The sequence below is a fragment of the Enhydra lutris genome, unplaced genomic scaffold (assembly GCF_002288905.1).
Source record: "Enhydra lutris kenyoni isolate GAN:26980312 unplaced genomic scaffold, ASM228890v2 scaffoldscaffold61, whole genome shotgun sequence".
NCBI classification, from domain to species: Eukaryota; Metazoa; Chordata; class Mammalia; order Carnivora; family Mustelidae; genus Enhydra; species Enhydra lutris.
The window spans coordinates 1095329-1120705 of record NW_019154145.1 but is presented as its reverse complement, the minus strand read 5'-3'; the positions used below and the strand labels follow the sequence as shown (position 1 = coordinate 1120705).

General features: G+C 58.7%; 1 protein-coding gene across 1 annotated transcript in view; it reads left to right on the top strand.

Annotated features, from left to right (window-relative positions):
* Positions 1-25377, top strand: part of LOC111158639 (adenosine deaminase, RNA specific B2 (inactive)) — a 353724-nt gene that overhangs the window by 298284 nt on the left and 30063 nt on the right. Inside the window, exons 4-6 of the mRNA XM_022520804.1 lie at positions 6762-6876; positions 18289-18457; positions 19644-19795. Coding sequence (XP_022376512.1) covers positions 6762-6876; positions 18289-18457; positions 19644-19795 — 436 coding nt within the window. The remainder of the gene's footprint in view (positions 1-6761; positions 6877-18288; positions 18458-19643; positions 19796-25377) is intronic.

The following is a 25377-nucleotide window of genomic DNA, read 5'->3' as shown; positions in this document are numbered from 1 at the left end:
CTGCCGTTGTCAGCAAACAGGAATCATTACGAGACCTAGAGGCGCCCCGTCCACCGACACGCAGGGGACGCTGAGACGGAGCCGTGGAAGCTCATCCCCCACGGAGCGGGACTTCTCGGAGCCAGGCTGGCGCGCGCCAGCTCCGTGCCGCCAGGAGGGTCCTTCGGCTGCTGGGTCTGGCGGGAGAGCATGGTCAGCCGCACCCCTCCCAGGGGTGCTGCTTCTGGAACGCACGGGGCCCACACACTAGGGCACTCCCCCGTATTTACCATGGTCTGGGGGCGGGGGCCCACCCAGCAAGCACCATGAAGGGAGCCATGAAGGGACCAGTGGAGACGGGCAGCCTTGCCTCCTGGATCCCGTCTGGCCCTACCCATATGCAAATCTAACCTTTCCGCTATTTCAGCATTATGAACCCAAAGACAGGATTTTCCACAGGAAAATATTTACTGAGGGCTTTCTCTTTCATAATCTATCGATTTTAATATCCTTACCACTTTGGCTAAATGTCAATTTCACCCTGAGGATCGCTATTGCAAATTTGAACACGTTTTATTTATTTATGGCATTCAAAACATTAGTGTTGGAAATGAGCAAAGTTTGAGTCTTTCAGTGTTCCTATTTAAAGTCTGTTTTTCCTATTTGAATAATGCTGGCAGTTGGCCATGGTCATGGGGGCCAGCGGGCAGGGCGTGGCCACAGGCAGAAGCTGAAGCCGCACTTCAACAGGCACAGCTTGTGAATAGGCGGCCGCTCCCCCACTTACCTTTGGGACCAGAAGCACCTGCTGACCACTAGCATTCAGCCAGAAGCCAAATCCCCCCGCCCGGGCATTTCTGCGCCCGTCCGTGCCGCTCACGCACAGATCGGAGCAGGCTGGAGTCGGGCGAGTCGTTGGGATGCCTATGGGCTCCCGCGGGGGTGGAGGCTCACCCTGAGACTCTGGCGGAGCGCTGAAGGCTCTCCACGGCCAGGAACCAGAGGGCTTCCGTGCACTGCCCCAGCCACCACCCACGTGCTCAGCTTGAATCTCAGAGGACTTCCCGCGTGGGTCGGATTTCAGTTGTTTTCTGAGGTTTCAGGACCTGCCGCAGGCATCACAGGCTGAACAGCACAACGAGGAGCTCTCTCTCACACACTCGCACACACACACTCGTGCGCACACACTCGCGCGCACACACGCGCACACGCACACTCGCACGCGCGCGCACACACTCGCACGCTCACACTCGCGCTCGCAAACACACACTCTCGCACACACACTCGCACGCACTCGCACACACACTCACACACTCGCACACACACACGTCCGTCATGCCCAGCTTCTTGCCTGCTTCGCAACGGAGGCCGGTCCCCAATCTCTCTGAGCTTCTGCCTCTGCAATCATGGGACGGGTCCACCAGGGGCCAGGGCTCCGTGTAGGGGAACATGGGGCTGTGTGTCGGGAGCTCTGTGCGGAGTGGGGACACGGGGCCGTGTGCTGGGGTTCTGTGCAGGGGGACATGGGGCCATGGTCTGGGGGCTCTGCAGGATCTGGAACTGAGGCCTCTGCTCTCCCCCTGGCAGCCTTGCTACTCAGACCATTGGACCTTGTCTCCTGCCCTCAAAGTGAGCCCCCCAGAGGACACGTGTCGTAGGCCATGTCACAGCACATGGTCCACAAGGTGGCTCCCACACCCCCAGTCCATAAAAATACTGACCCTTTGTCCACAAGCGCATTGTATATATATGACGTACATAAGAAAAAGAAAAACTACTTTTTCTGAATGTACCAAAAAAGGACACAGCTTCTAGGAGTCACTGGAGTCTGGAAGAGAATCCTGCTCACCATGGAAGCCCCTACAGGAGCCTGGACTTTGTGGAGAGGGAGCAGGAGGTCCACTGGCCTCAGTCTGAGATGCTCTTGTGGACAGAGCGGGGGCTGGGTCTGTAAGCCCACAGCTCCCGCCCGGACGGCACGCAGGCCTGGGTACAGCGAGGGCGGGGGCTTCTCGGGGTGACAGTGAGGGGTCTGTGAGCTCGCACCGCCGCCGCGGAAAATGTCTTACATTAATTCAGGAAGCGATGTTACAAAATAGCTTGACCCGTGTGCTGAAAAAATACTCGTTACGTTAAATGATGTGTCCTCGCCTGTCCTGGGGCTGCATGGACTCCCCGTGGCCGGGGCGCGCTCTGCAATTTGAATTTATGAAAATAATCAGTGACTTGAGCTGATCTAAACCACTTGAGCTGCTTCGAGAACACACCAGGTGCCAGATGGGGAAGAAAACGGATTATGTCACGATCTGATTAGTCGGGTTTGCGGGTACCGAAGTCGACTGTATATATCACATCCCAAGTGATTAAAACATAAAAAACGGCTGGTGTTAAATTAGACAGTAAGTGTGGGCGTCCCTCCGTGGATTCCAAGCTTCCGTCTCGCCTCCAGCTCCCCATGTAATCAGGCGCAAGGCCCCGTACAGATGACTGGGGAAGCGGAAGCCCAGCTGGGCTCGTGGGCGCCACTGAATCAACCTCCGAGCCCCCAAAATAGCCCCAGAGCAGGGGGGACCACGGGGCGGGGGGTGCGGCTCCTGGCAGGGCAGGCTCCGCGGGCCTTTTCCCAAGCAGACTCCCTTCCACGCTCACACCCAAGAAACGGAGGCCCGTCGCCCGGGGCGGGGAGGCCGGGCGGGTCAGCCGGGCGGCCTGGAGCTCGGTGCTGCCTGGGCTCTTCTCTGATCTGTCAGGATGCACTTGCCTTTTTATAGGAAATTCCTCTCACTCCTCACACTGGAGCATGACACTCCTGCTGGAACCTACGACCTCACGGCCAGGGAAACCACAGGGCTGAGGGCGGGTGGGCAGCTCGGTGGCCCAGGAGCCTCCACGGAGCTCTGCCCTGGGGATCCCCAGCCAAGACACCCAGGACAAGAGAGGAAGGGTGAGGGAGGAAGAGAGCCGGAGAGAGAAGGGGCGCCCCACGCCTTTCGACAACCAGACCCGTGCAGGTCACTCATACAACACCCCTCTCATGGATCTCCCAGAGAAACGTGTGTGCCCCGAGTCCCCCTGCTAAAACTGTGTCAGCAGCAGCTTTGTGGGGTTCAGCGGGATAAGCGGGCACGCAGGCCTCTGTTCTGCGCCTCTGTGTAAAGGACCGCGGCGTCTAGTTTCCAAATGAAGTCACTTTTCTGTGTCACCAGCAGGTGGGGACTTCCTCTTCTGGGAGCCTCCCAGGGCTGGTCAGGCACACAGAGCAAAGAGATGCTTCCTGCGCTGACAATCTCGTCACTTCTGCACATTCAAAACCACTTTATGAAGAGGGAAAACCGACAATCAAAGGTACGTTGGGATAGCCCTTCAGAGCACACCAGGCGTAGGAACCAGATCCTGGCACCTTGAAAAGCACTGGAGAAGGAAGCCATCAACAAAATGACAAGGTTGGGGGCGCCTGGGTGGCTTGGTGGGTTAAAGCCTCCGCCTTCGGCTCAGGTCATGATCTCAGGGTCCTGGGATCGAGCCCCGCATCAGGTTCTCTGCTCGGCGGGGAGCCTGCTTCCTCCTCTCTCTCTGCCTGCCTCTCTGCCTACCTGTGATCTCTGTCTGTCAAATAAATAAATAAAATCTTAAAAAAAAAATGAAAAGGCAACCTCCTGAATGGGAGGAGGTATTTGCAAATGACATGTTCAACAAGGGGCTGATGTCCAAACTATGTAAAGAACTTTTACAAATCAGCACAAAACCAAAAAACCAAACAAAACAAAGAATCCAATTAAAAATGGGCAGAGGACCTGACGAACATTTTTTCAAAGACGACGTCCAGACAGCCAACAGACCCATGAAAGATGCTCCACATCGCTCGACATCGGGGAGACACAAATCAAAACCACGAAGAGATCCCACCTCACACCAGTCAGAATGGCCAAAATTAACAAAGCAGGAAACAGATGTTGGCGAGGACGCGGAGAAAAGGGACCCTCGTGCACTGTAGGTGGGAATGCAGCTGGTGCAGCCGCTCTGAGCAGTGAGCAGGGTCCTCAGAAAGTTGAAAATAGAGCTACCCTGTGACCCAGAAAACTCAATGAAAATGAAAACTTTAACTCAGAAGATACACAGCACAGTGTTTATAGCGGCAAAGTCCACAACAGCCCAGGTATGGAGAGAGCCAAGCTGTCTGTCAACAGACGACGGTACAGAGGAGGCGGTGTGTACGTGCGGTGGAGTACTACGCAGCCGTCAAAAAGAATGAGATCCGCAGTGATGTGGATAGAGCCAGAGAGTACGATGCTGAGGGAGACACATCAGAGAAAGACAAACACCATCGGAGTTAGGCTTCTGCTCCGAAAGCAGTGCTCACCGAGGTGCCGCAGAGCCCACAGACCCTGGGACCCTGTTCCCACCAGCTCGCTCCCTGCTCGCGTGTCTTTGGTCCGAGCTCGGACCACCCCTGCCCACCAGCGTCCATCTGAAGGTGGGACGTGATAAAACCTGCCCTTGGTGGTGGGGGGCCAAGGGCACCAGGAACACTACCAGCCCTGTGTCCACACCCGCTGCTGTTCGAGGGACGGGGACTGAGGACTGCTCAGGTCATGGTCTGGGCGCCTGGCAAAGCCTGATGACACAGTTAATCTTCCCACACAAATGAAGAAGTCAGGTCATCCAAGACGTACAGAAATTACCCAAATTCACACTTCCATGACAATTGTCACCCTCTGGGTCATGGCATGAGTGTGGAAGAGTTGATGACAAGAGGAAGTGGTCTGCACATGGCCCCAAAAAGGCAGGCCCGTGTCCTGCCCCAGAGCCCATGTGTCTGTGACATGAGGATCTGAGAGCAGGTGGCCCTGAACCCAGCGAGAGGCATCCTTGTAAGACGTAGAGACAGAGAGACACAGACGGGGCAGAGACAGAGAGACACAGACGGGGCAGAGACGGGAGGACCCCACAAGCTGGAGCAGCAGGAGGGACCGTCCCTGGAGCAGCTGGAGGGAGAGCGGCCCTGAACACCTTGACCTCCAGCTGCTGTCTCCAGAGCCAGGAGGGGCAGAGTCTGTGTCTCTGAGCCACCCTGCTTGTGGTCACTGGCTCCGGCCGCCCAGGACACCCACACACGGTGTGCCCGGGACACACGCCGGCTCTCTGGACCTCTGTGCCCAGGTCCCAAAGGACAGGATGGCCTCCAGCTGCAAGCCAGCCCCAGGACGGACTGCACAGCTCCCAGCGGAGGCTCCTCACCCAGAAGCCTGGGTTCTTGCGGGAGCCAAGCCAGGGAAGACCCCCGTCCAGCAGGCCCGGCAGAGGGCCCCTCGCCACCTGCGAGGCCTGAACCGTCACGTCTGTACAGCTCCCAGACTTTGGGCCTCGGGAGCCGCCGGGGCAGCACGGTCCCCGCGCACCGGGGAGCCCGGAGCCAACGCCTGTGTTGTTCCCACGCAGGTTTCTAGGCCCCCGGATGCAGGCCTGTTTCCATATGGGTAGGTTCGCCTAGAAACAAAATCCGCATCCTTCCTGAGACCTGCTCTGATCTGTAGCCCAATATCCGGACCCCCGGCAGGAAAGGGCAGCTCCATTCCACCCCGGGAGTGAACCCCGTGCCCCCCCACGCACAACCACAGGAAGACGCAGCTCGTGTCTGCGGCACCCAGGGAGACAACGATCGGTGATGACGGTGATGAGGAGGAGAGAGCCGGCACCAGGGCTGAGCCCCACGGAGCGCGAGGCAGCGGGCTGAGCACAGAAGGGGCACGAATGCACTTCATCCTCACGAGAGCACCGTCCGACAGAAATGAAGAGGATTACCTTATAAATCAGGAAAACGGGCCCATGCGACTCACAGCAGATCCATCTCCAAAGCCCATGAGGGGCCCGCCACCCGGCCCGCCTCCTCCCGCAGAGGGTGATGGTCCACCATGGGCTGGGTGGGAGGGAGGAAGACGACACGAAAGCCACGTCCTTGGGCCAGGCCACCCTTGTCATTGCAGATGAGCTGGTTTAAAGGGACGCAGGGCACACGGGAAGATTCAACAAGTGGGATTCCATCAACTCAGGCCGTGTGTGTGTGCACACGTGAGTTGGGTGTAGTGCGCATGTGCCTGTATCTCTGAGCGTGTGTGCACATGTGTGGGTGTGCACCACACTCACGTGCCTGCATCCGAATGTGTGCACATGTGTGAACATGCATGAGTGTGCACCACACACGTGCCTGCGTCTCTACATGTGTGCACGTGCGTGTGCACAGATGCACTATCTCTGGCCGCACCGTGTGCACGTGTCTCCGTGAACGCATGTGTACGCGGTGCTGGCACCTCAAGAGAGCACATCTGTGCCTCCGCGCGTACAGAAACTGAGGGGGAGACTCTGGGGTGAGCTCGGGGAGCAGCTCAGCCAGCCGTACCTGAGACCGGGGGGCGTCTGGACCTCATTTCGCCCATGCTGAGAAGACAGGGAGTTGAGTGTCCGGGGTGTGAGCCCCCATGCTGCTCAGGGTTCTATCTCACGAGTGTCCCTGAAGGAGAGCCGCAGGCGGGCTTCTCTGCAAGGCAGGGGAGGGCAAGAGCACTGTGGCCTCCCACAGGCAGACTCTGCCCAGGCGCGCGGCCAGGTGGGGGCTCCTCCCTCAGAACCAAGGCCTGCACGGGTCCCCATGGGGCCATGGGGTCTTGGAACAGTGCACACGGTGGCCTCCAGATGCCACACGTGGGGACATGGCTTGGAGGAGGAGGGAGGCCAGGACGCCGCCAGCTCAGCCATCAACAAGGCCTGGTGCTTGTGTCTTTCAGGAATTTGCAGACTCCGTGTCCCAGCTGGTCACGCAGAAGTTCCACGAGCTGACCGTGGGCCTGGCGTCCGTGCACGCGCGCCACAAAGCCCTGGCAGGAATCGTCATGACCACAGGTAATGCCTCTTGTTTTCCCTGTGGGATCCCATCCTCAAGGACGGGAGATTTAGTGTCTGCCTGACCGTGGGCAACAGGCAGGTCTCCCTTCCACACGAAGCTGTGAAAGAGAAATCCAGCAGTAGGACCCAGAGAGCTCAGTGACGATCGTGGCCGATCAGCAAAACGCCGCTGACACGTGCTTGGACCGGCTCTGCGCACGCGCCTCGACTCCCACGAAGAAGGGCCACGGGAGGACGGGCCGGTGTCTTTCCTGTCAGGCTCCCCGCCTCGCGGTCGAGAACACCGTGCGCTGCTGCTGTTGGCAGGGCTGGAACCCGAGGTTAGGCCAGGCCACTGACCAGTTGCCTTAGGCTGGCGGGGGACGGGGGGCGCATCTTAGTGTAATGGAAGGGACAACGCCTCCCTGCTGGAATTGCGTGAGCAGAAAAGACGTGAGAAATGCTGTGAGCGGCAGCGACGACTTTACGAGGTAGACGTGCTAAGGACGTGAGAAATGCTGTGAACGGTAGCTACGACTCGATGAGGGTGACGTGCTATGGCAGAGGCAGCTCCATTTCATCGGTGACCCCCCTGCATCCGGGCATGCGTTCTGTCCTTCCCTCCTTTCAAACACCCGCCACCGTGCAGACGGGGGAACATTCCAGACTGAAGGCCAGGAGTTCACCTCAGTCAAGATCATTCCCGCTGGACCGGCACTGCCTTCTCCGGCAGCCTGAGCCGCTGACCGGAAGCATGGGCATGCCGGGCAGCGCCCCCAGCCCCAGGCCCCACGTCAGGACAGAGTCCAGGGACCAGCGAGACATGGGGCTGGCCAAGATCAGCTTCCTGGGTTTGAATCCCTGTGCCCACCTGTGACCTTACGTCAGCCAGCCCTTGGCGACTCAGAGGGAAGGAAGGGAGTAGGAGGAGAGGGTGAGAGGGAAGGACCCATGCTTCTCCTTCACTGGGCTCTATCGCCTACCCCCGGTCTCTTAGATCTGCTAAGTCGATTCCCCAGCATTTCCCAGCTCTGTAGCTAATGGTCCACTATCTTCCCACTTTTCTGGAAAACTCGATTCTGGGAAGTCTTGAAAGCTACTCTCAGACGTGCCTTGGAAAACAGTAACATTTTACAAAGACTCACGGGAAAGCAGCCGGCAAATACACTGGGTTTGGTGCCAGCGATCTACCCGCGTGAACTGAGCGTGTTGTAGGAGGTGAGGCGGTCCGAGGTGACACTACACCAACTAGTGACTGTAAACACTGGAGGGTACATTGCTGAAACTTGCTGGAAAGAGACGGTTTAACAAACACATCGATTAACAAAAGCTTAGGAAGATGTGTGCAGAATTACTGGCAGAACAGTTTGTAGAAACCGTTTACCCAAAGTCGACGCGACACTGACCTGACTTCTAGTTCACGGATTGGAGCAAGTGCGCAGGACGGTCCCGAGGGAAGGGTGCTCTCCGTCGTGCCCATCTCTGCCACAACGTTACAAAAGCGCGTGGATCCTGAAGGAATCCCTGAGCCCGACGCCTCCCGTTTCCAGGTGCGACGCCAGCTCGTCCGCATCACCTGGCGTCTACAGGTGCTTTCCCCCCAGGAGCCGTTGGGGGAACCCTGAGAGCAAGGACATGGGCTTACGAATAGAGGAGCTCTTACCACTCTCCCAAATACGCAGGAGCCGGTAAGAATTCCAGCGGAAGGAGCTCGGGAAGGGACCCCGCGCTCTCGTCGGCTCGGCAGGGAAGCTGCCACCAACCACTCTTTAGGGGTCCTCAGGAGCCCGAGCCCTTCTGTATTTCCCTTGTTTCAATTCTGAATACTGACTGCACTGGCGAGACATGCTTTTTGAGTTTTCGTTACCGTGTTAGTAGCGCCCACAGTCTTAGGTAACACACTTAGGCTCTTCTTTCTTAACGCTCTCAAGCAGAGACAACCATGGCGCCCTGCCCTGCCCGGCGAGCCGCCTCGTCCCCGACACGCGCGTCTCCTACCGCCGCAGCCCGCACCTCCAGCCCCTTCTGCACCACGCCTCCGGCTTCCGTCCTTTGTCCTGAGTCTAAACGCTGGAAACCGTGACACGGCCTCGCGCAGTCAGGACGCGGTGGGGGCCACCCCTGCCGAACGCGGGCCGAGCGGGGGCTCCTGTGCTGTCCCCGCACCACGTCCTGAGAGCATGAGGCCACCACCGGCTCAACGCCGTGGCACATTTAGGGTTGACCTAAAGTTGTCGCTAGGCTTCCACAGTGAGCTTCAGAGTCTCACGTGTGCTTTCCAGAGGCTCCGTTTTCCTTTCTTACACGGAAAAGAAGGAAGCGCCTTTGGCACACACGCTGGGCAATGGTCCCCGTGTCCGTGGACAGGCTCACACCCTTCTCTGGAAGGAAACACCTTCAAACATGCGGGCTAGAAACCGGGCGTTCTCGCTCACGGGCCACAGCCGACGGCGCTCTCCAGCCACTGGAGTAGCTTTGCTTGGGGAGAATCTTCGCTTGACGTTATTTTCCCTGAGCCTCTGGAGAGGATTTTCCTGTCACCTCTTGGCTCATGTTTCTAACCAGAGACGTCAGGCTGGCGTCGCGGCCGGATGCCCCCACCCTGCCTGCAGAGGGGAAAGGCCCTCTTTGCCACCGGAGTGTTTTATAAGTTTCTAAGTGTGTGTGTAGGCATAAGCTACGCACCTGCTGTGATTCGTTTAAGCTATTTCTGTACTTTTTCCTCATATCATTTCTTTGATAAACTCTTTCCTTTATACACATTTTGTCCAATTTTCAGTACTCCAACCGGACCCTCAGTCTCTTCCCTCTCCTGGTGCATCCCCCCACCCCCGTTTCCTCCGTGTCCTTGGGCACCTCGGAAACTTCTGAGAGGTCTTCAAACGCCACTGCTTCTGAATTCCTGCCATCCATGTCACTCAAGACCCCTGTCTTCTCTGGTGCGTCCTCCCTCTTGTTTTACAGAGGGGATGCTCCTCACAGCTCCCTGGGGGCCTCGCCAGCTGATGCCCGAGCCTCTGCCCTCAGACTGTGGTTTCTTCATAGTCGGTCTCTCTCTTTCATCCTGCATGTGGCTTCCATACTGAACGTGTGCATCTGTGAGAAAAACACCAGCTCTGCTCTCCAGTGCGGCTGTGGTTTCCCCCGACACTGCCTCTCTCCCCTCAGTGGAAGGAGGGGGCTGTGGAAGTGGAAGGAGGGGGCTCCTCCAAGCCAGCCTCCTTGACCCAGGTGGGTTGGGGACCAGCCAACAGCCCTTAATTGAAAGTCACCTGGGGAGCCCGCCGACAGTCCTGCTGGCTCAGCGCCCGCCTTCCCCGAGCCCACCCTGCATGCGGTTGGTCCCTCGTGACAGCTCCTCCACACGGTGCCGGGATTTCACCAGCCCCTGCACATTCCCTGGAGCCCTCTGGTCTGTGGATCCCCCGGGAGAAGGAGCGTGTGCCGCTCACTCCGCCCTCCTCAACCAGAAACTGGACGTCATTTACCCAAGAGGTCAAGTGACGGCTCTGTCTTCTCCTTCGTCAAGAAAGCCTGATGTTTCCATGGGAAAGTGACTCTGAAGGAGCTTCTAATAATGATGATTTCCATCTGATATGCAAATTTATAATGTGGATAGCACTTTTGCACACACTAATCAAGTTAATTGCTACAACCCTGAGAAGTAGGAGAGGCAGGAATCTTAATTACAGTTTTTAAGAAATACAGACAAGGAGACGAAGGGGCTAGGTGCCTTTCCTTGAGTTGCCGGAAGGCGGGCAGAGCCAAGAGGTGGGCTGTTGGACCCCACAAGCCCCTGGCCAGGGTCCCTGCACACGTGCACAGGGCATGGTGCTGAGATATATGATCTTTGCCGGCAAAATTATTTACTTCTAAGCTTATTCAGTAAACGACCAGAAGGAAGACCTTCCGGCCTATCTGTGTTCCAGCCCGTCTCTTCTGGCCTGTGAGGCTGTGGCTTTGACAAACTTCTTTCTGATTTAAGCTGAGGGGCTGCTCTCCTCACTCCACGAACACCTGGGGTTTCTGGCTGCCCAGCAAAAACGCGCATCTCTTGAAGGGGAAGAAAACAGCCTCCAAAGTCGAACTTGGTCATCAGCCCAGAAGAGCTCTGTTCAGGCCGGCAGACGCTTGTGGACAAAGTGGGCTCGCCTGTCTTACAGGGAAATCTGAACGTCCCAAGAAATGACATGGGACACGCATTCTGCTGTGTTTTAGAGCTTTTTGCTCTGAACCTAAAAGGACCACGTGGGGTGAAGAAGTCCTCTTCTGCGCTGTCCGAGCCACGCTCCGCCGGAGTCAGGAGCCGGCCATGGCCCCACAGCAGGTGCGGCGGTCCTGAGGAGTCCCGAGAGCTGAACCACAGCCAGGGCGTCTCCTCCAAGCGCACAAGGGGCCTGGCTGGGCCCATCTGCACAAGGGATTGTGGAGGTGCACCCAGATCCCCAGACCCTCTTTTCCCAGTTTCTCCCCTGAGTGACTGCCAATTACTTAGATCATAAAAATAAAAGTGGGTCTTTCCATTTACATTCAGGAGGGCATGGGGAAGGTGGGGAAGGACCACAGGGAGAGCCTCACACGGGGATGGGAGATGGCAGCCGTCACCTGGACTTCAGAGGGCTGGTCCCAGAGGGTGCTGCGAACCGCAGAGCCTCCTGGAGAGGGGGAGGGTTCAGGCCCACTGACACCCACAGGGGCCGGCGTCCTGCACAGCAGGAGCAGGATGCAGTGACGTCCAGTCTCGGGTTGGAAGGGTCAGGTCTAAACCATGAAGCGCCGGGTGCATCTCACTCCTGACCCCATGGAGCACGAAGGCTGCCTTTTTCACACTGAGCCCACCCCCCTCACACGGAGAGGGAAGGAGGATCCACCGCCAAGTGGACGTGGCCCGGCCAGAGGTCACAGGAAGCGACCCAAGTTGCAACGCGTGGCCCCCAAGAAGAACCAGCCGAGGAGGGACAGTGGCCTGACCCTCCTGAGACTCCAGAGGCCCCTCCTTGGCGAGCAGGTGCGTGAGGAAGCACAGAGCAGGACGGAAGACGGCGAGCTGCCCCCACCCCGGTGTCGGGTTCTTCTGTGCTCTCACAGCTGTGCTGTAAGCCCGCAGTCAACTGCCCAAAAGACGTCAGTGGGGGCAGAAAACCAGACGCTGCCTTTGGGTGCGGAGGAGGGACAAACGTGTCCTGCAAGGCCTGGCCTCCTACGGAGCAACGTGAAGCTGGGGAGGCTGACGGCCTTGAGGCACTGCGGACCTTCAGACGTGTTCACAGCTCCGCACCCATCCGGCCCAGCGGAACCTGGGTGTTAGGGTTCAAGTTCCCGCCGCAGGGGGTCACCGCTCTGTGGGACTGCAGGAGGTGGGGGCGCCCACACCAGGAGAGCCAGGCTGCCTGCTCACCCACAGACCACGGTCCCCGAGTCCCACCCAGGGCCTCGCAACCATCAGCACAACCACCACGACGGCGCCCTCTCCCGCCACCGGAGCCCGCCTCCCGGAGGGCCTCAGTGAGGACGTGACTCCTGCCCGCACACGAACAGGACATGGGGCTCCCACCATAACTTGGGCAACGGGCGCAGGAGGGAGAAGCCTGTGGCGGCACCGGCAGAGCGGGCCAAGGCTTTGTGAGGGGACCCGGCTGGCACCTGTTACACACATCACACGATGCTCCTTCGTCCCATGACTCGGTGGTGCTAGTTTTAACCCCATTGTCCATACGGGACAGCAAACGAGCTCCCGGGGCCGGAGTCTCAGGTCAGTAGCAGAAACAGGGTGACGTGATCCGAAGCCTCGGGTCCTGGCGCGGGCTACGTCCTGCCCGCCGGCGCCTCGTGGCTTTACGCCCTCCACCCAGGCATCGCCGCTCCCAGCGCAGCGCATGGAACTCGTACGCTGCAGCCTCTCCTCCTCGGGCCAACGCACCTGCAGTATTTGGAGAAGACAGTCCTGCGGGACGGCCACAAACCAAGGCTCTGGAGGGAGAGAAATCTGTGTCCAAAAGGAAAACGTTTCCCTGCCATCTTGCCCATGTCCTCCCGGACGAGACATGCCTGAGTCGGCACTTGTATGTCCACTCCAGGTCAAATGAGTTAAAGCAAATTTAGGACAGAAACAGAAACTGAGAAGAGGAAAAAACTGAGTCACAGCAAAGTCAGATAATCGAACACAGAGTCTGCCCAAGAAGGAGACAGCCGAAAGGGCAGGCGCTGTGCACCCCCAGCATGTGTGGCAGGCACTGCAGGACGTGGGGACAGGCTCCTACTGGGGACGCTTCTGGGCGCCGGCCCTACATCCAGGGGGGCCGCCATCTCCACGGGAAGCTGTGGAAACCCTATTACTGGGGCCGTGGCACTCGACAGGCACAGCGCTAGAAAACAGAGTCAGAACTCATTTCTACACTGCACCCTCGGATAAACTCATGGTTCTGATATTTGTTTCTGGGACCTGGTTGGTACACTTACTTACAGTTTTATTTTTAGAAATTCTGTAATCAGAGCTTGCATTGTGAATATTTCTATGCAAAGGGTTTGAATGGGCTCAGAATTGCTCCGACCCAGTTAAATTTAAAAAATGACATTCCCAAAGATCGCCTAAAGCAGGGGCGGAAGTGCACGGGCTGACGAGGGCGACGCGAGAGGCCAGCCGGGCAGGCATGTTCACGCTGGCCCCAGAACTCGTCTCGACTGTGTTTGCACATGGGGACCTGGGGCCGGTCTCCTCGGGGACAGAAAGAGGCGTGCTTGCTCAGGACAGCGAACTCCCTGAGTCACTTTCTGCCTCTGAATTTAGCAATTTTACTGCTTTGAGACTTTTAGTTATAGTCCGAAGGGTCTTCCACTCACCAAATGTACGCAGAGATTACCCCACGTTTTGTTCTACCGCACTGACACCTTTTTTAATCCACCCAAGCCCACAGTTTACCCTCTCCGTGTCGTACACGCCTCGGGTTCGGACAGACGAGGAAGGACACGGACCCGGGTTCCAGTGTCAGGTGGACCAGCTTCGCGGCCGTGAGAACGGCTGTGCTGTCTCTCTCCACGGCCACCCCCCAGGCCTGGAACCTGCTCCTCTCTTCTTGTCCCCGTGGTTCCGCCTTTCCCAGGACGCTGCGCAGCTGCCATCGTGCTGCGAGGGGCCTTGCAGCTGCCATCGTGCTGCGAGCGTCCCTCACTGAGTGATACGCCTCCAGTCTTCCTCCATGTCTCTCAGTAGTTGGACGGCTCCGTTCTCTTCATCCCTGAATAACCGTCCGCCATCTAGACGGACCAGAGTTTACGCAGCAGCTGCTGGAGGCCGCGCTCCAGGTGTGGCTGACTGTGAACAAAGCCGCCGCTCTCCACGCTTCTGCATCTACGCCTCGGGTCCACCTGTTAGCTGCCCTGGGGCATGGTACGCAGGAACGGTGCGGTTCTGGTCTCCAGACGGCTCTCTGTCATGGGACAGCGTCTCTAGTGTCCCCAGCCCACGGGTTTGAGATGCCGCTGCCTCTACCCTGCAGTCAATTCCCGTCCAACTTTGGGGCGGTTTCTGGACTCCGGGCTTCGTCCCCTGCTGGGACTGCCTGCGTCAGAACCAGGGCCATTTGCTATCGAGCCCTCGTAACCTGCTGACATCTCCTGGGCTCTGCGTCCTGCTCCTGGTCTCCCCCCAGAACTTCCTGGGTTGCCCACTGAAATCAGCTTGCGTGGTTCAAAAATAAAGAACAGAACAATATGTACTTTTCAACCACATTTTCTTCGTCAAAAACAAGCCCTCGTGCTCTTCCTACTGGGATCACATGAACCATCTCCATCACTGTAAGGAAGGTTCTGGATGTCGTATCTTCCCGTCCGAGAAGGTGCGACATCCATGCGTTCCAGTTCCGTTGGTGTCTTTCGGGGGGAGTCAATGTTTTATTCAGTTTCTGTCTTGATCGTTTCTTGTTAAACTCATTCCTGTCGTCTTGTTTGCGGCAGCAAACGGAGCCGTTTGTCCTTCAGAGTTTCTCACCCGCTGCCGTGGGTGCACACGAACACCGCCAACGTCTGTGTGCTGACCTGCACCTACCGCCTTCCGGCCTCTCTGGCATCTCTAGCACTGGTCTCCCCCGACGGGATACTCCAGGGATTCCCACGTACCCAATCACAGTGCGTTCTCCGGCCACACTGCTCCCTCCCCGTCCCGACGACCCCACCTCCAATTCCCTTCCCCGCTGCGCAGGCTAACAGCCTTGGCAAGTGCTGAGTGATGGAGCCACCGAGGGCGCTCGGCCACGTTCCCGAGCGCAGCAGCCCCCCCTCGGCACCTCCCAACACGCGTGTGCGGGGGGCGGGCTGTGTGTACACCTGTCTCATAGGCGTGCACACCCTCTCTCTATACGTGTGTGTTCGTAAAACGTAGTCGGGTTTTGTCAGATGCCTTCTCAGTGTCTGTAATCATAATCATATTTTTCTATTGCATCTTAACTGAATCGAATCCATTTCTGCATTTGCATAATAAACCCCCCTCGTAGTAAAGCTTGGTGGTTAGTATTTGATTTAGAATTTTGATGTCCGTGACTGAGGCTACCTGCTCTCCTTCTGGGCAGTCCCAGTCGGGCGACAGATCTGTAACAGGCATTTCATGACAAAGGCCCTCTGGGGCTTCCCTGTCCTCGTGCGCTCCAGAATACTCCATAAACAGCCTTGAGATCAGCTGCTACGTCAAGGTCGGTAGAATTCTCCCACAAAACTAACCAGGCCTGGGGCTCTGCAGGAGGAGGTCTCTGATCACACCTTCTGTTCATCCTGTAGACGCCTGTGGGGCCGCGTTTCCTGTCACCACTGCTCGTGTTGTCCGTCAGCCACGTCACGAGACTCCATAACCGAGTGCCCCGCTGGGTCGCATCTCACGGGGCCACCGCAGACGGTGCTGCAGCCCCGCTGGGGGGAGCAGCTCAGCACCTGCCCCCAAGCCTGCACGACTGTGGCCCTGCATAGTCCAGAATGTTCTACCATATCAGCCTGAGGCTAGACACGCCACCTCCTCTATGCCTGGCTTCCTCCCTCATCCTCCCCGTCGCCTGCGAGAACTCGGTGAACCCAGGATCCCTGGCTCCAGCCAGCTTGTAGGGAGCCGTGCACACAGTCCCCTCCCCCACCTTGTCCCAGTGACATTGTGTGCAGACTTACGTGGTATGTATCACACAATACCCCGGTTTGCACACATTGCTGTCCGAGTCATCTCCCCAAACTCACACTAAATTCATGAAGGATGTGACGAGTCACACGCACGGGGCTGGCACGCAGGTGAGATGCACAAAACGCGAGTAAGCAAGGAATGCAGCTCCTGGGCCACGCAACCGTGCTGGGGATGGCAGAGCCCGGAGTCCGGAGGAGACTTAACGAGCGGGAGAAGGGATGGCAGTTTCTGTTCCTACAGTGGCGATTTCTGCAGAACCGAGACAGGAGCATCAGACCAGCCCCCAGGAGAAGCGTGGACAACCGTGGCACAGTCCCCCGCTGCTAGGTCACCTGCTCGCGCACCAGCACCCGAGGACGGCAACCTGCAAGACACGCCCACGCCCTGCTCCCATCCAGCTGGAACCTGCGGAGCGCAGAGCAGGGCACGAGACCTCTTACGCGCACGGTGTTTGGGCCGCAGGTCACTAACATCCCTCGGGCTTGCTCTGAGGGTTCACTGCACAAGGGCCCCGGAAGAGCGGGGCCGCGGGGGAGCTCGGGACCAGAATCCCGCGCTGCCATCCTTGCCTCCAGGCCCAGACTCCTTGTGCGAGGCAGCTGCAGTCGCCTTCCCCCCGCGGGACAAAGAACAGACTGAGGCTGTGGCCCTCCGGGGTAACCCCCAAACAGGCCGTGTGTCAGTCATGAGTCCGGGGCCCATTCCGAAGGCTTCTTGGGTTTTGCCCATCTTCCGTTCTCACAGAGGATGTTTCGTTGACAAAACTTCCTGGACCACGGTCAGGATGAGCACTGTCCTGTGACACAAATCGTGCTCCACTGTGTGAAGGACCCACCAGCTCCTGGTGGGTCCCAGCGGGTCCGTGGTGGGAAAGGGGAACTCGGAAGCCGGCGGGGGGGAGGGGCATGTCCAGGTGCCCCCATCGATGGCTAGGAACCTGGGTGCAGAGAGTCAGAAAACCACCCCATTAGTCTGACCTCGAAACTCTCTGCTCTTCCACATACAAAGAGCATTAAAGGATCACAATGACTCAGGCACCAGTGAGTCTCTCTTCCAGGGTCACTTAGGACAGCCATAAGCAAACAGAAGCCTTCCTAGTTCTAGAACTAGGCTTCCTAGTTCTCCCCTCAGACCCGTGAAAACTTCTGTCCCAGGGCTCACAGGGCCTGGGACACAGCTGCCTGGACCCTGGCAGGAGAGGCGGGAGGAGCCGTGCAGGGTGGGACAGAGCACTGTCACCTGCTCCTTGGCTCCTGGCTGTGCCGTCACTCTTTAGGGAAAATGGAAAGCCTCATGGCGCTGAATCAGGTCACGCACCCATTTTCACTGCTGTCTGTGACGCGTGTGCTCGCACACGGGCCTTAAGTTTCAGGAAACAGAATCCGCAGCACAGACGTTGCTCCCGAAATGCGGTGGCAGAATCGAGGCCAGAGCCAGGGGCGCTCCCACCTCTGGGCTGGGCCTGGGGAAGGGGCAGTCCAACCAGACACCCCATCCCCGGCCCTGAAACGCACTTCTGCAAAGGGACACACCTGGGGCCGGGTGCTCTAGGGCAGGTGAAGGAGGTGGTCCTGCCGCCTGGCCCACTTGCCTTCGGGACCCCCTGGCCTCAAGGTCCAGACTGTTGAGTCGGGGACCCAGGCACCTACACGTCCTGCAGGCCCTGGGCCTTGACCTCGCCTGAGCTGGGGATGTGCTCCAGCTTCGGGGCAAATGGGTAAATGGCCAAGTGCTAAGGGACATAGAGACAGGCCTGCTCAGAGAACCCAGACGTGGGCTCCACTCCTACTCGTGGTCCCAGGTCTTCTCTTAAGTCCTGACAGCGCTTCCGGGGTAAACGTGCAGGGGTGCAGGGGCCGGCCCGGGGCGCATTCTCATGGGAATCCCCATCCTGCACACAACATGCGTCCATGGGCGAATTATTCTAAGATGATGTGACTGTCATCCCATGGGACGAGGGGGAGGTGGCAGCAGGATTTCCGGGGTTCATCTGGGCGGTCACAGCACGGCCAGGCGCAGGGCTCTGCTCCCCATTTGCGGAACCTCAGCGTGACATCCAGCAGCCCGCCAGGGCTCCTCCCCTCCCAGTGGGCGCTGCGCTGCTCCTGCTGCCATGTCTGGAGATGGACTGCGCCTCTCACCTTAGGCATGGGTGACCGTCAAGGCTCCCGGGGCGGGAGGGCCTCCGCCATGGGCTGGGGTCTCCGGGGTCAGAAGAGGGGAGCGCGGACTCGCACCCACACAGGTGGTCTGATGCCCTCTCTGTCCCCCAGGCCTGGACGTGAGGCAGGCGCAGGTCATCGTGCTGTCCTCGGGGACCAAGTGCATCAGCGGCGAGCACATCAGCGACCAGGGGCTCGTGGTGAACGACTGCCACGCGGAGACCGTGGCCCGGAGAGCGCTGCTGCACTTCCTGTACGCGCAGCTGGAGCTGCACCTGAGGTAAGGGCGGCCTGGGGCAGCAGGGTGCGATGCCGGACCAGCAGCACCTCCCGATCCAGACAGTGGCGTCCTCAGAGCACAGGCCACCCCCACACACATGCCCACACGTAGGAACACGCCCTATCCTGGTGGCGTCTCCTGGGTCCTCACGGGGAGAAGGGACAGGGGAAGCTCCTGGGGTCTGTCATAAGGACGCTGATCCCTCATGGAGGCCCACCTCACCATCTCCCAGCGGCCCTGCCTCCTGACGCATCCTTCCACATCTGAATCTGGAGGCACACACACGCAGCCTCCGGCCAGGAAGTCGCCACAGAGCGGTGTTTCCCTGGGACGACAGGGCACCGCAAATTCAGGCTCGGGCCGCTAGAGCCAGGCTCTTTTGAGGCGGCTCAGGACGCCGTCCCGCCAAGGAAACTGCTCAGAAACAGGGGGTTCGGCTCCGGGCCGCCGAGGGTGCTAGGGACGGGCCTCCCAAACACAGGCAAGGGGTTCGCCTCCTAAACACCCAGCTCACAGCACCAGGCCACCAACAACGACCGCTGGCCTTGGAGCCCGGGAGCAGAGGCGGGGGGCAGACAGGCTCGTGGCGTGCCTCGGGGTTTCCTGGGGGGGACGTTGCTCGGCTGCCGTGGGATCTCAGGACCCAGCCGACATGTTCCATCACCAACGGGGCAGAACAGGGGACGGCACGAGCAGCAGAACGCCAGAGCAGTGGACACAGCCTCCTGTCCTCGGGCTGGGGCTTCCGAGGGCAGAGGCCTGTGCCCATCACGGGCTGGGGAACAGGAACACCACCCTGGGGCACGGCGGAAGGAAAGGGGGTCCCTCCAGGGGCTGGAGGCCAAGCCCTCTCCACTTTGCAAAGCGGCTGCGCTGACTCCTGGGGGCCCCGAGCCGTGAGCCCCAGGAGGAGGGTTTATAATGCGGAGAGGTGGCTGAGCGTCACCGAGGGAGCCGGCCGCGTACTGCGCAGCCCGAGACACAACGTTCCGGGGCGCCAGGGGCCGGCCGGGTCTCCTTGCCTGTGTCACTGCTGCCTCCTCCCGACGCGGCCCTGCGGGGAGAAAGCCCCATGCGGGGGGCGGCGAGGGGCAAATAAGACACTGAACCAGGCAAAGGTGTTGGCCCAGTGGGCGTCTCTCTGGTCGGTTCGTACGAGTGACCAGGACCCTCTCTCTGGCCCTAGCAAGCGGCGGGAGGACTCGGAGCACTCGATATTCGAGCAGTCCAAGGACGGTGGCTACCGGCTGCGGGACAACGTGCTGTTCCACCTCTACGTGAGCACGTCCCCCTGCGGAGATGCCAGGCTCCATTCGCCCTACGAGATCACCGCGGACCGTAAGGCACAGCCCCACTCCTCCGCCAGGCCCCGTGCCAGGCCATGTGTGCTGACCACACTAGCGCTTGGGGCCCGGCGGCCTGTGTGGTGGTCAGGAGGGCCACCCTGAAGCCGTAGTGTGAATCACGGAGAGCAGGGTCACTCCCCTTCATTTCGATGGGTCAGCAGCCTGCGCCCCAGTCCGCAGAAGAAAGGCCAGGACAAGACGACAGGAGTTACATGGAGCACGAGCAAATTATTTTTTTGCAACTTTGTTTGCAGCTTTGCAGAATAAAGCTGAGCTTGGTTATTTATGTACAACAAAGCTAGGGCCAGGTGTTGCCCCAGGGTGACCACCTCCCATGTGGAGCGCTGGGCAGGACCCGCCCTCTCGGGGGTTGGATCAGAGCGGGGGTGGGTCCAGTGACATCAGCATCTCTAGGAAGAAGCGTTCAGCTGCTCCAGAGTGCCATGAAACCGTCCCTGATACGGCGTGTGTATACGATGCATACCGTGCACATGTGTGCACCGCACACACACACGCACATGTGCACACACACAGAGACCCCCAGCAGCATGTGTGCATACAACACGTACCATGTACACGTGTGCACCACACACGCGCACACACGTGCACACACACGCATACACACACCTGCCCCAGAAGCAGCACCAGGCAAACAGGTAGGCAGTGAGACAGCACAAATATGAGGGAGATGCTGATTCATCCCAGGAAACCCACGCAGGCGGGACACACATAGGGAAGGTTTATTTTTGGCCTCTGATTTCCCCCCATGGAAGGCACTCGCGCTCTAATTACCAGTGGAAGGAAAGAAAAGCACTCTGAAGCCTGCTGCTCGTGGCTCTGATGAGATAAGGAAGGTGCAGGGAGAAGCCCTTTCAGAAACCCTACATGTATTTAATGTAATCTATTTCTCTAACGCGGGTGGCGGCCTGGCCCAGAAAAATCCCTTCTCCTTCGCTCCACCTCTGCTCCAAGACCACGGCTCCCCTCTCCCAAGTAACGTTTTCCTCACTGTCTTCCTTTGCGGCTGCTGGGGGTCACAGACAGCGGGCAGGTCTTCCTCACAGTCTGGGGCTACACATCCATGATCCAGAGGCTGGCAGGTCTGGTGTCTGGTGACAGCCTCATCTTGGGTCTTGGAAGGCGTCTTGTCCTGTGTCCTCACCGGGGGAAGGGACCAAGGGGCTCCCTGGGGCTCTTTCAAAAGGGCACGAATCCCATCGTGGGGAGACACCATCCCCTTGGGGATTCCGGCTTCAACACAGGAGTTTTTGAGGGCCACAAACTCAGTCCAGAGCCACACCCTACGGAAAGGAAGAGGCAGAGTCAAATCAAATCGGGAGTCACGGGAAGGGCACCCATGAGCTCCCAGAGGCTTTCAGGGAGCTGCCCCAGGACAGACAGAGGGCTGGGGTGGCCTGGCAGGTGACCCAAGTGTGTCCACCGTCAAGGGCCACGCGGGCACGGCTTCACTGTCATGTAGTCTCAGAGAAGAAAGGAGAAACAACGTGGAACAGATTCATTTTTCTTGGAGTGTTCATCAAGCTGAATCTACAAGAACCAACATCCCATATGAAATTGTGAAATGTGGTCCATTAGACAGCTGCTTAGAACTGTCTCTCCATTTTCTCTCGGAAGATTTGGCACCACGAAGACCCAGCCCAGGAGGCCTCAAGTCTGGGAGGACAGGTCTGGCGGAACGTTTGGGGCCGGCCCTAATTTACCTCATTTACGGCTTCCTCCTGAGGACCGGAAGGCTAAGTGGGGACGGCTGTGCCCGCCGCGTCTCCAGGGGAACCGCTCCGGCTCATCGGGCCTGCGCCTCTGTGCACCCGGCCCCCACAGCAGCCTCCCGGCTTCCAATTCCAGCGTACACAGCCAGTGGTTTAGAAACTGCACAAACACATCCTCACGTGCACCCTGGGGCTCGCTTCCCGACACAGATGGCTCCTACTCCGTGGTGCTTTCAAGAAGCGGCAGGTGCTGCTCGGGGAAACCAGACAAAGCATTTCCTCCTCCTTTCCCGCAGGTACACCGGGGAGCACGAGCTGCTGCTCCCGGGTTACTTGGCCTGGCGTCCCGGCGCTTCCTCTTGGGGACCCCCCAGGAGGGGCTGTCGGTGAGTCTCCTCCAGGAGCCTCATGTCACCTCCCCTTGTTCGCCCAGTAAGGGCAGAACACCCCACTGTCCTCTGCGCAGAGGGCCTCCCAGAGAACCCGGGGCGTTCCTCGCAGGCCCAGGAGGGCTTGGACACTCAGGAATGACTCCCACTTTGGAGAGAAACCGCTGCCACCGAGGGGGGCTCTGCGTGTCAAGACCGCCACAGTACAGATCTTTGCTTTGGAAGGATGGCAGATGGGGAGGTGGGGACTGGGACCTCTGCTCCCGCAGGAAGCGCAGGGCTATTGGCCCATCTGCTCCCAGAGGTGAGTGCGTCTGCGTCCTCCAAGTCAGCTTGGAGAAACCGCATGTCCCTGCTGTAAGCCTGGCTCCAGGCTCCTACACGGAGCCTCGGGAACGCAGCCCCAAAGGCCCACAGACCTGCTGGAGGTCCACCCCCAGCAGGAGCCAGCAGGAGCCCTGGGGTAGGAGCCATGACCTCCCCAGGTCCCGCACACCACCCCGCACACCCCCTGCCGGTGCCCATCACGATGGCTCATCAGCTCTCAGCCTCCCCGCTCTGCACGCCCGCGTGTGCCACGGCTCCGCACTCACCCCTCACACACACACGGACACCGGGCGAGGCGGCTCACTCCGCATGCGTACGCCTGTGGCAGACCGCGTGCGGCCGGATGAGGACAGCCCGAGGCGGGTCTAGACCATGCTGCAGCCCACAGCACACACCTCGGGAACTCACAGAGAGCAGGATCCCCTGGCATCACGGAACCACGCCCAACCTCCCACCCACCACAGAGACAGACGGTGGCCGTCCAGCGGGGACCTACGGCCCCAGCTGTCCTGGCACTCGAAAGGTTCCCCGGCTTCCCTGACCCCAAACTCCCTACGGCCCGGTCCGCGTCTGAGAGAGCCCAGAGCACAGTGCTGTGAACCGGCCTCACCTCCTCGGATGCCTGCCACTCCAGAAATTCTAAATTCCTTCGATTTATTTGTTCCACAAAAATACTCACGGAGTTAGATCATAGTTCTTCCTCCCTGGAGTCTTTAACAATGACATCACAACACTGGTCTGAGCCGTTTGGGGGTGCTGCCCGCTGGCAGCTGAGCGCCCTGCTGGGCTGTGTTCACACGGACTCCTCTGTGAGCATCAGCCGGGCAACGTCCACAAACGCTGTTCCCGGCTGCCTGCTGTGCCCGAGACTCTGATGCACGCGGGGTACACTGGGGTCTCCTTAAACCTCCCCAGATTCTGTGAATCTGACATGTTCCCAGTGACCGGATATCACTGGGAATCCCCCCAACGGCCTCCTGCCCAGGTTGGGTGTGTGTCTCCCGGGTGGAGAACGGCAGGCGTGTGGAAGGGTCTTGTCAGGCATCTGCAGGGGACAGGCAGGCATGGGGACAGGTGAGCAAGATTCTTACTGGCACGGACCAGCCTGCGCTATGTGGGTCCTTGGTCCTGCCGGCCAGGCGCGACTCCATCCGTTCTAGGAAGCCGAACCCACAAGGATGACGCCGCATCCTGAGCGGCGCTGGGCAGGCCTGGGCGGGCCTGGGTGGGCCCCACACAGCTCTGAGGGGAACCTCCATGGAAGAGAGCCCTGATGAGATCCAGGGCACGTCACCAGGGCTGAGCCACCAGCGTCCTCCTCCTGACTCACCGGCATCCTTAAGGCAAATGCCACTTTCGTGGTGTGTCTTTTAAATAACCTGGGAAATTCAGTTCTTAGGGCCATTCTCCAGGCTGTCATGGTGTACTTGGAATTCTCCCCTCTACCTTCCCCAACACGCCATGAGAAATAGCGTGATGACGTCATAGCTTATGAGCACGTGCTAAATGCCTCACATGTTCTATGCCGACTCCTTTCATTGTGTGTCAGGGAGTTCAAGAGATTAGACCAAAAGCACAAAGCCAGGAAGTCTGAAGCGTCCCAAAAGCCCCACCTTCGGGTCTGCCAACTGGGTCCCAGACGCTGGCAGGAGATGAGAACGTCCATGCCCCGTGGAAGCAGGCATCCAGAGGGCCTCCGAGCTCCCGCCGCCACGAGCACCATCACCACCACATCCCTCAGGATGCACACGACGGATGCCACAGACATGATTACAGGAAGCAGCTGAGTGCATCACAGGGTTCCCTCTGCAATGCACACACCTTCGGAAGACGGTTTGGAAGTTAAGAGGTTATGTGGTGCTTAGACATACTGTCTTCTGTCCCGAGGCCTCTTTCTCCCATCTGCAGGTCTCCTGCCTGCCAGCATCACAGCAGCCCAGCGTCACTCTCCAGACATGGCTGTGCTCCCTACATGGACACCAGCAATGGCCATTCATGTCCACCCACTTTGATTCTGTCCTAAAAATACAATATTGACCTGAACAACCCTGGAAAGCATATGACCCCCTTCCTGCATCTTCATAGCCGTCTTCCAAGCTGTCACACTGATAAACACGCCAGCGATGAGTCTGGGAATACCAGCAGCAGATGAGAATGTTCTCGTGGATTTGGGAGGATAGATTTGCACCCTGCAGACTGCAACGCCTCAGACCCGCGGCAGCCTGTGCACACTCAGCCCCTGCGGCCTCTGGCTGGACCGCTGTCGGTGGCGCCTCCAGACCAACTTCAGCTCCCTCCCACCTCTCACAGTGGCGGAGGAGCGGAGGAGATGGGCTCTACCAGAACAGGGCACTCAGAACGGCGCCCACAGCCGGGACGGATCACACCCATCGGGGAGCATGCCAGGGAAGGCAGCCCGAGATGTCGCACCTCCAAAAGCAAACGGGTTTCAGGAGCGCCTCCTGCAGCCGGCTCTTCAGGCAGCACTAATCCACCTGAAAACGTCAAGTTCCCTCCCACGGACCAGTCGTTAACTCAAGCCAGGACTCCCTGTCATTGCGCATTCACTGGGTGCAGAGTCTACTTCACGGAAAGTTTGTGGTGCAGAAGCAGTGGGTAGGAATTGAGTAAAGCCTTACAAGGTAACAGGCAACTTCCAGGGCTGAAAAGTGGCACAACAGTTGAAGCACCGGGAGAACAAGGAAGCCATAATTAATAGAAGGAGAGGGCAAACGTACCATATTCCCTGAGAAAATACCTCTCCCACAGGACAGCAAGTCCCTGACAGTGTGGAAACTGAAGTGTATAGGTCCTACACTCTCCCCCTGCTAAGGTGATGAGGCCAGTAAGACCCCACCTGAACCATGTAGAAAGTTGGGTCCAAGCAAAGGTTTGTTCAAGGGTTTTGAGTCATATGAACTATTTTATGTTCATTTTATCATCTTCACCAACATCACTATCATCACCATCACTACCATCACCATCACCACCATCACCATCATCAACACCACCACCACCACCACCATCACCACCACCACCATCACCAACACTCCACCATCACCATCATCACCATCACCACCACCACCACCACCATCACCATCATCACCAACACCATCACCATCACCACT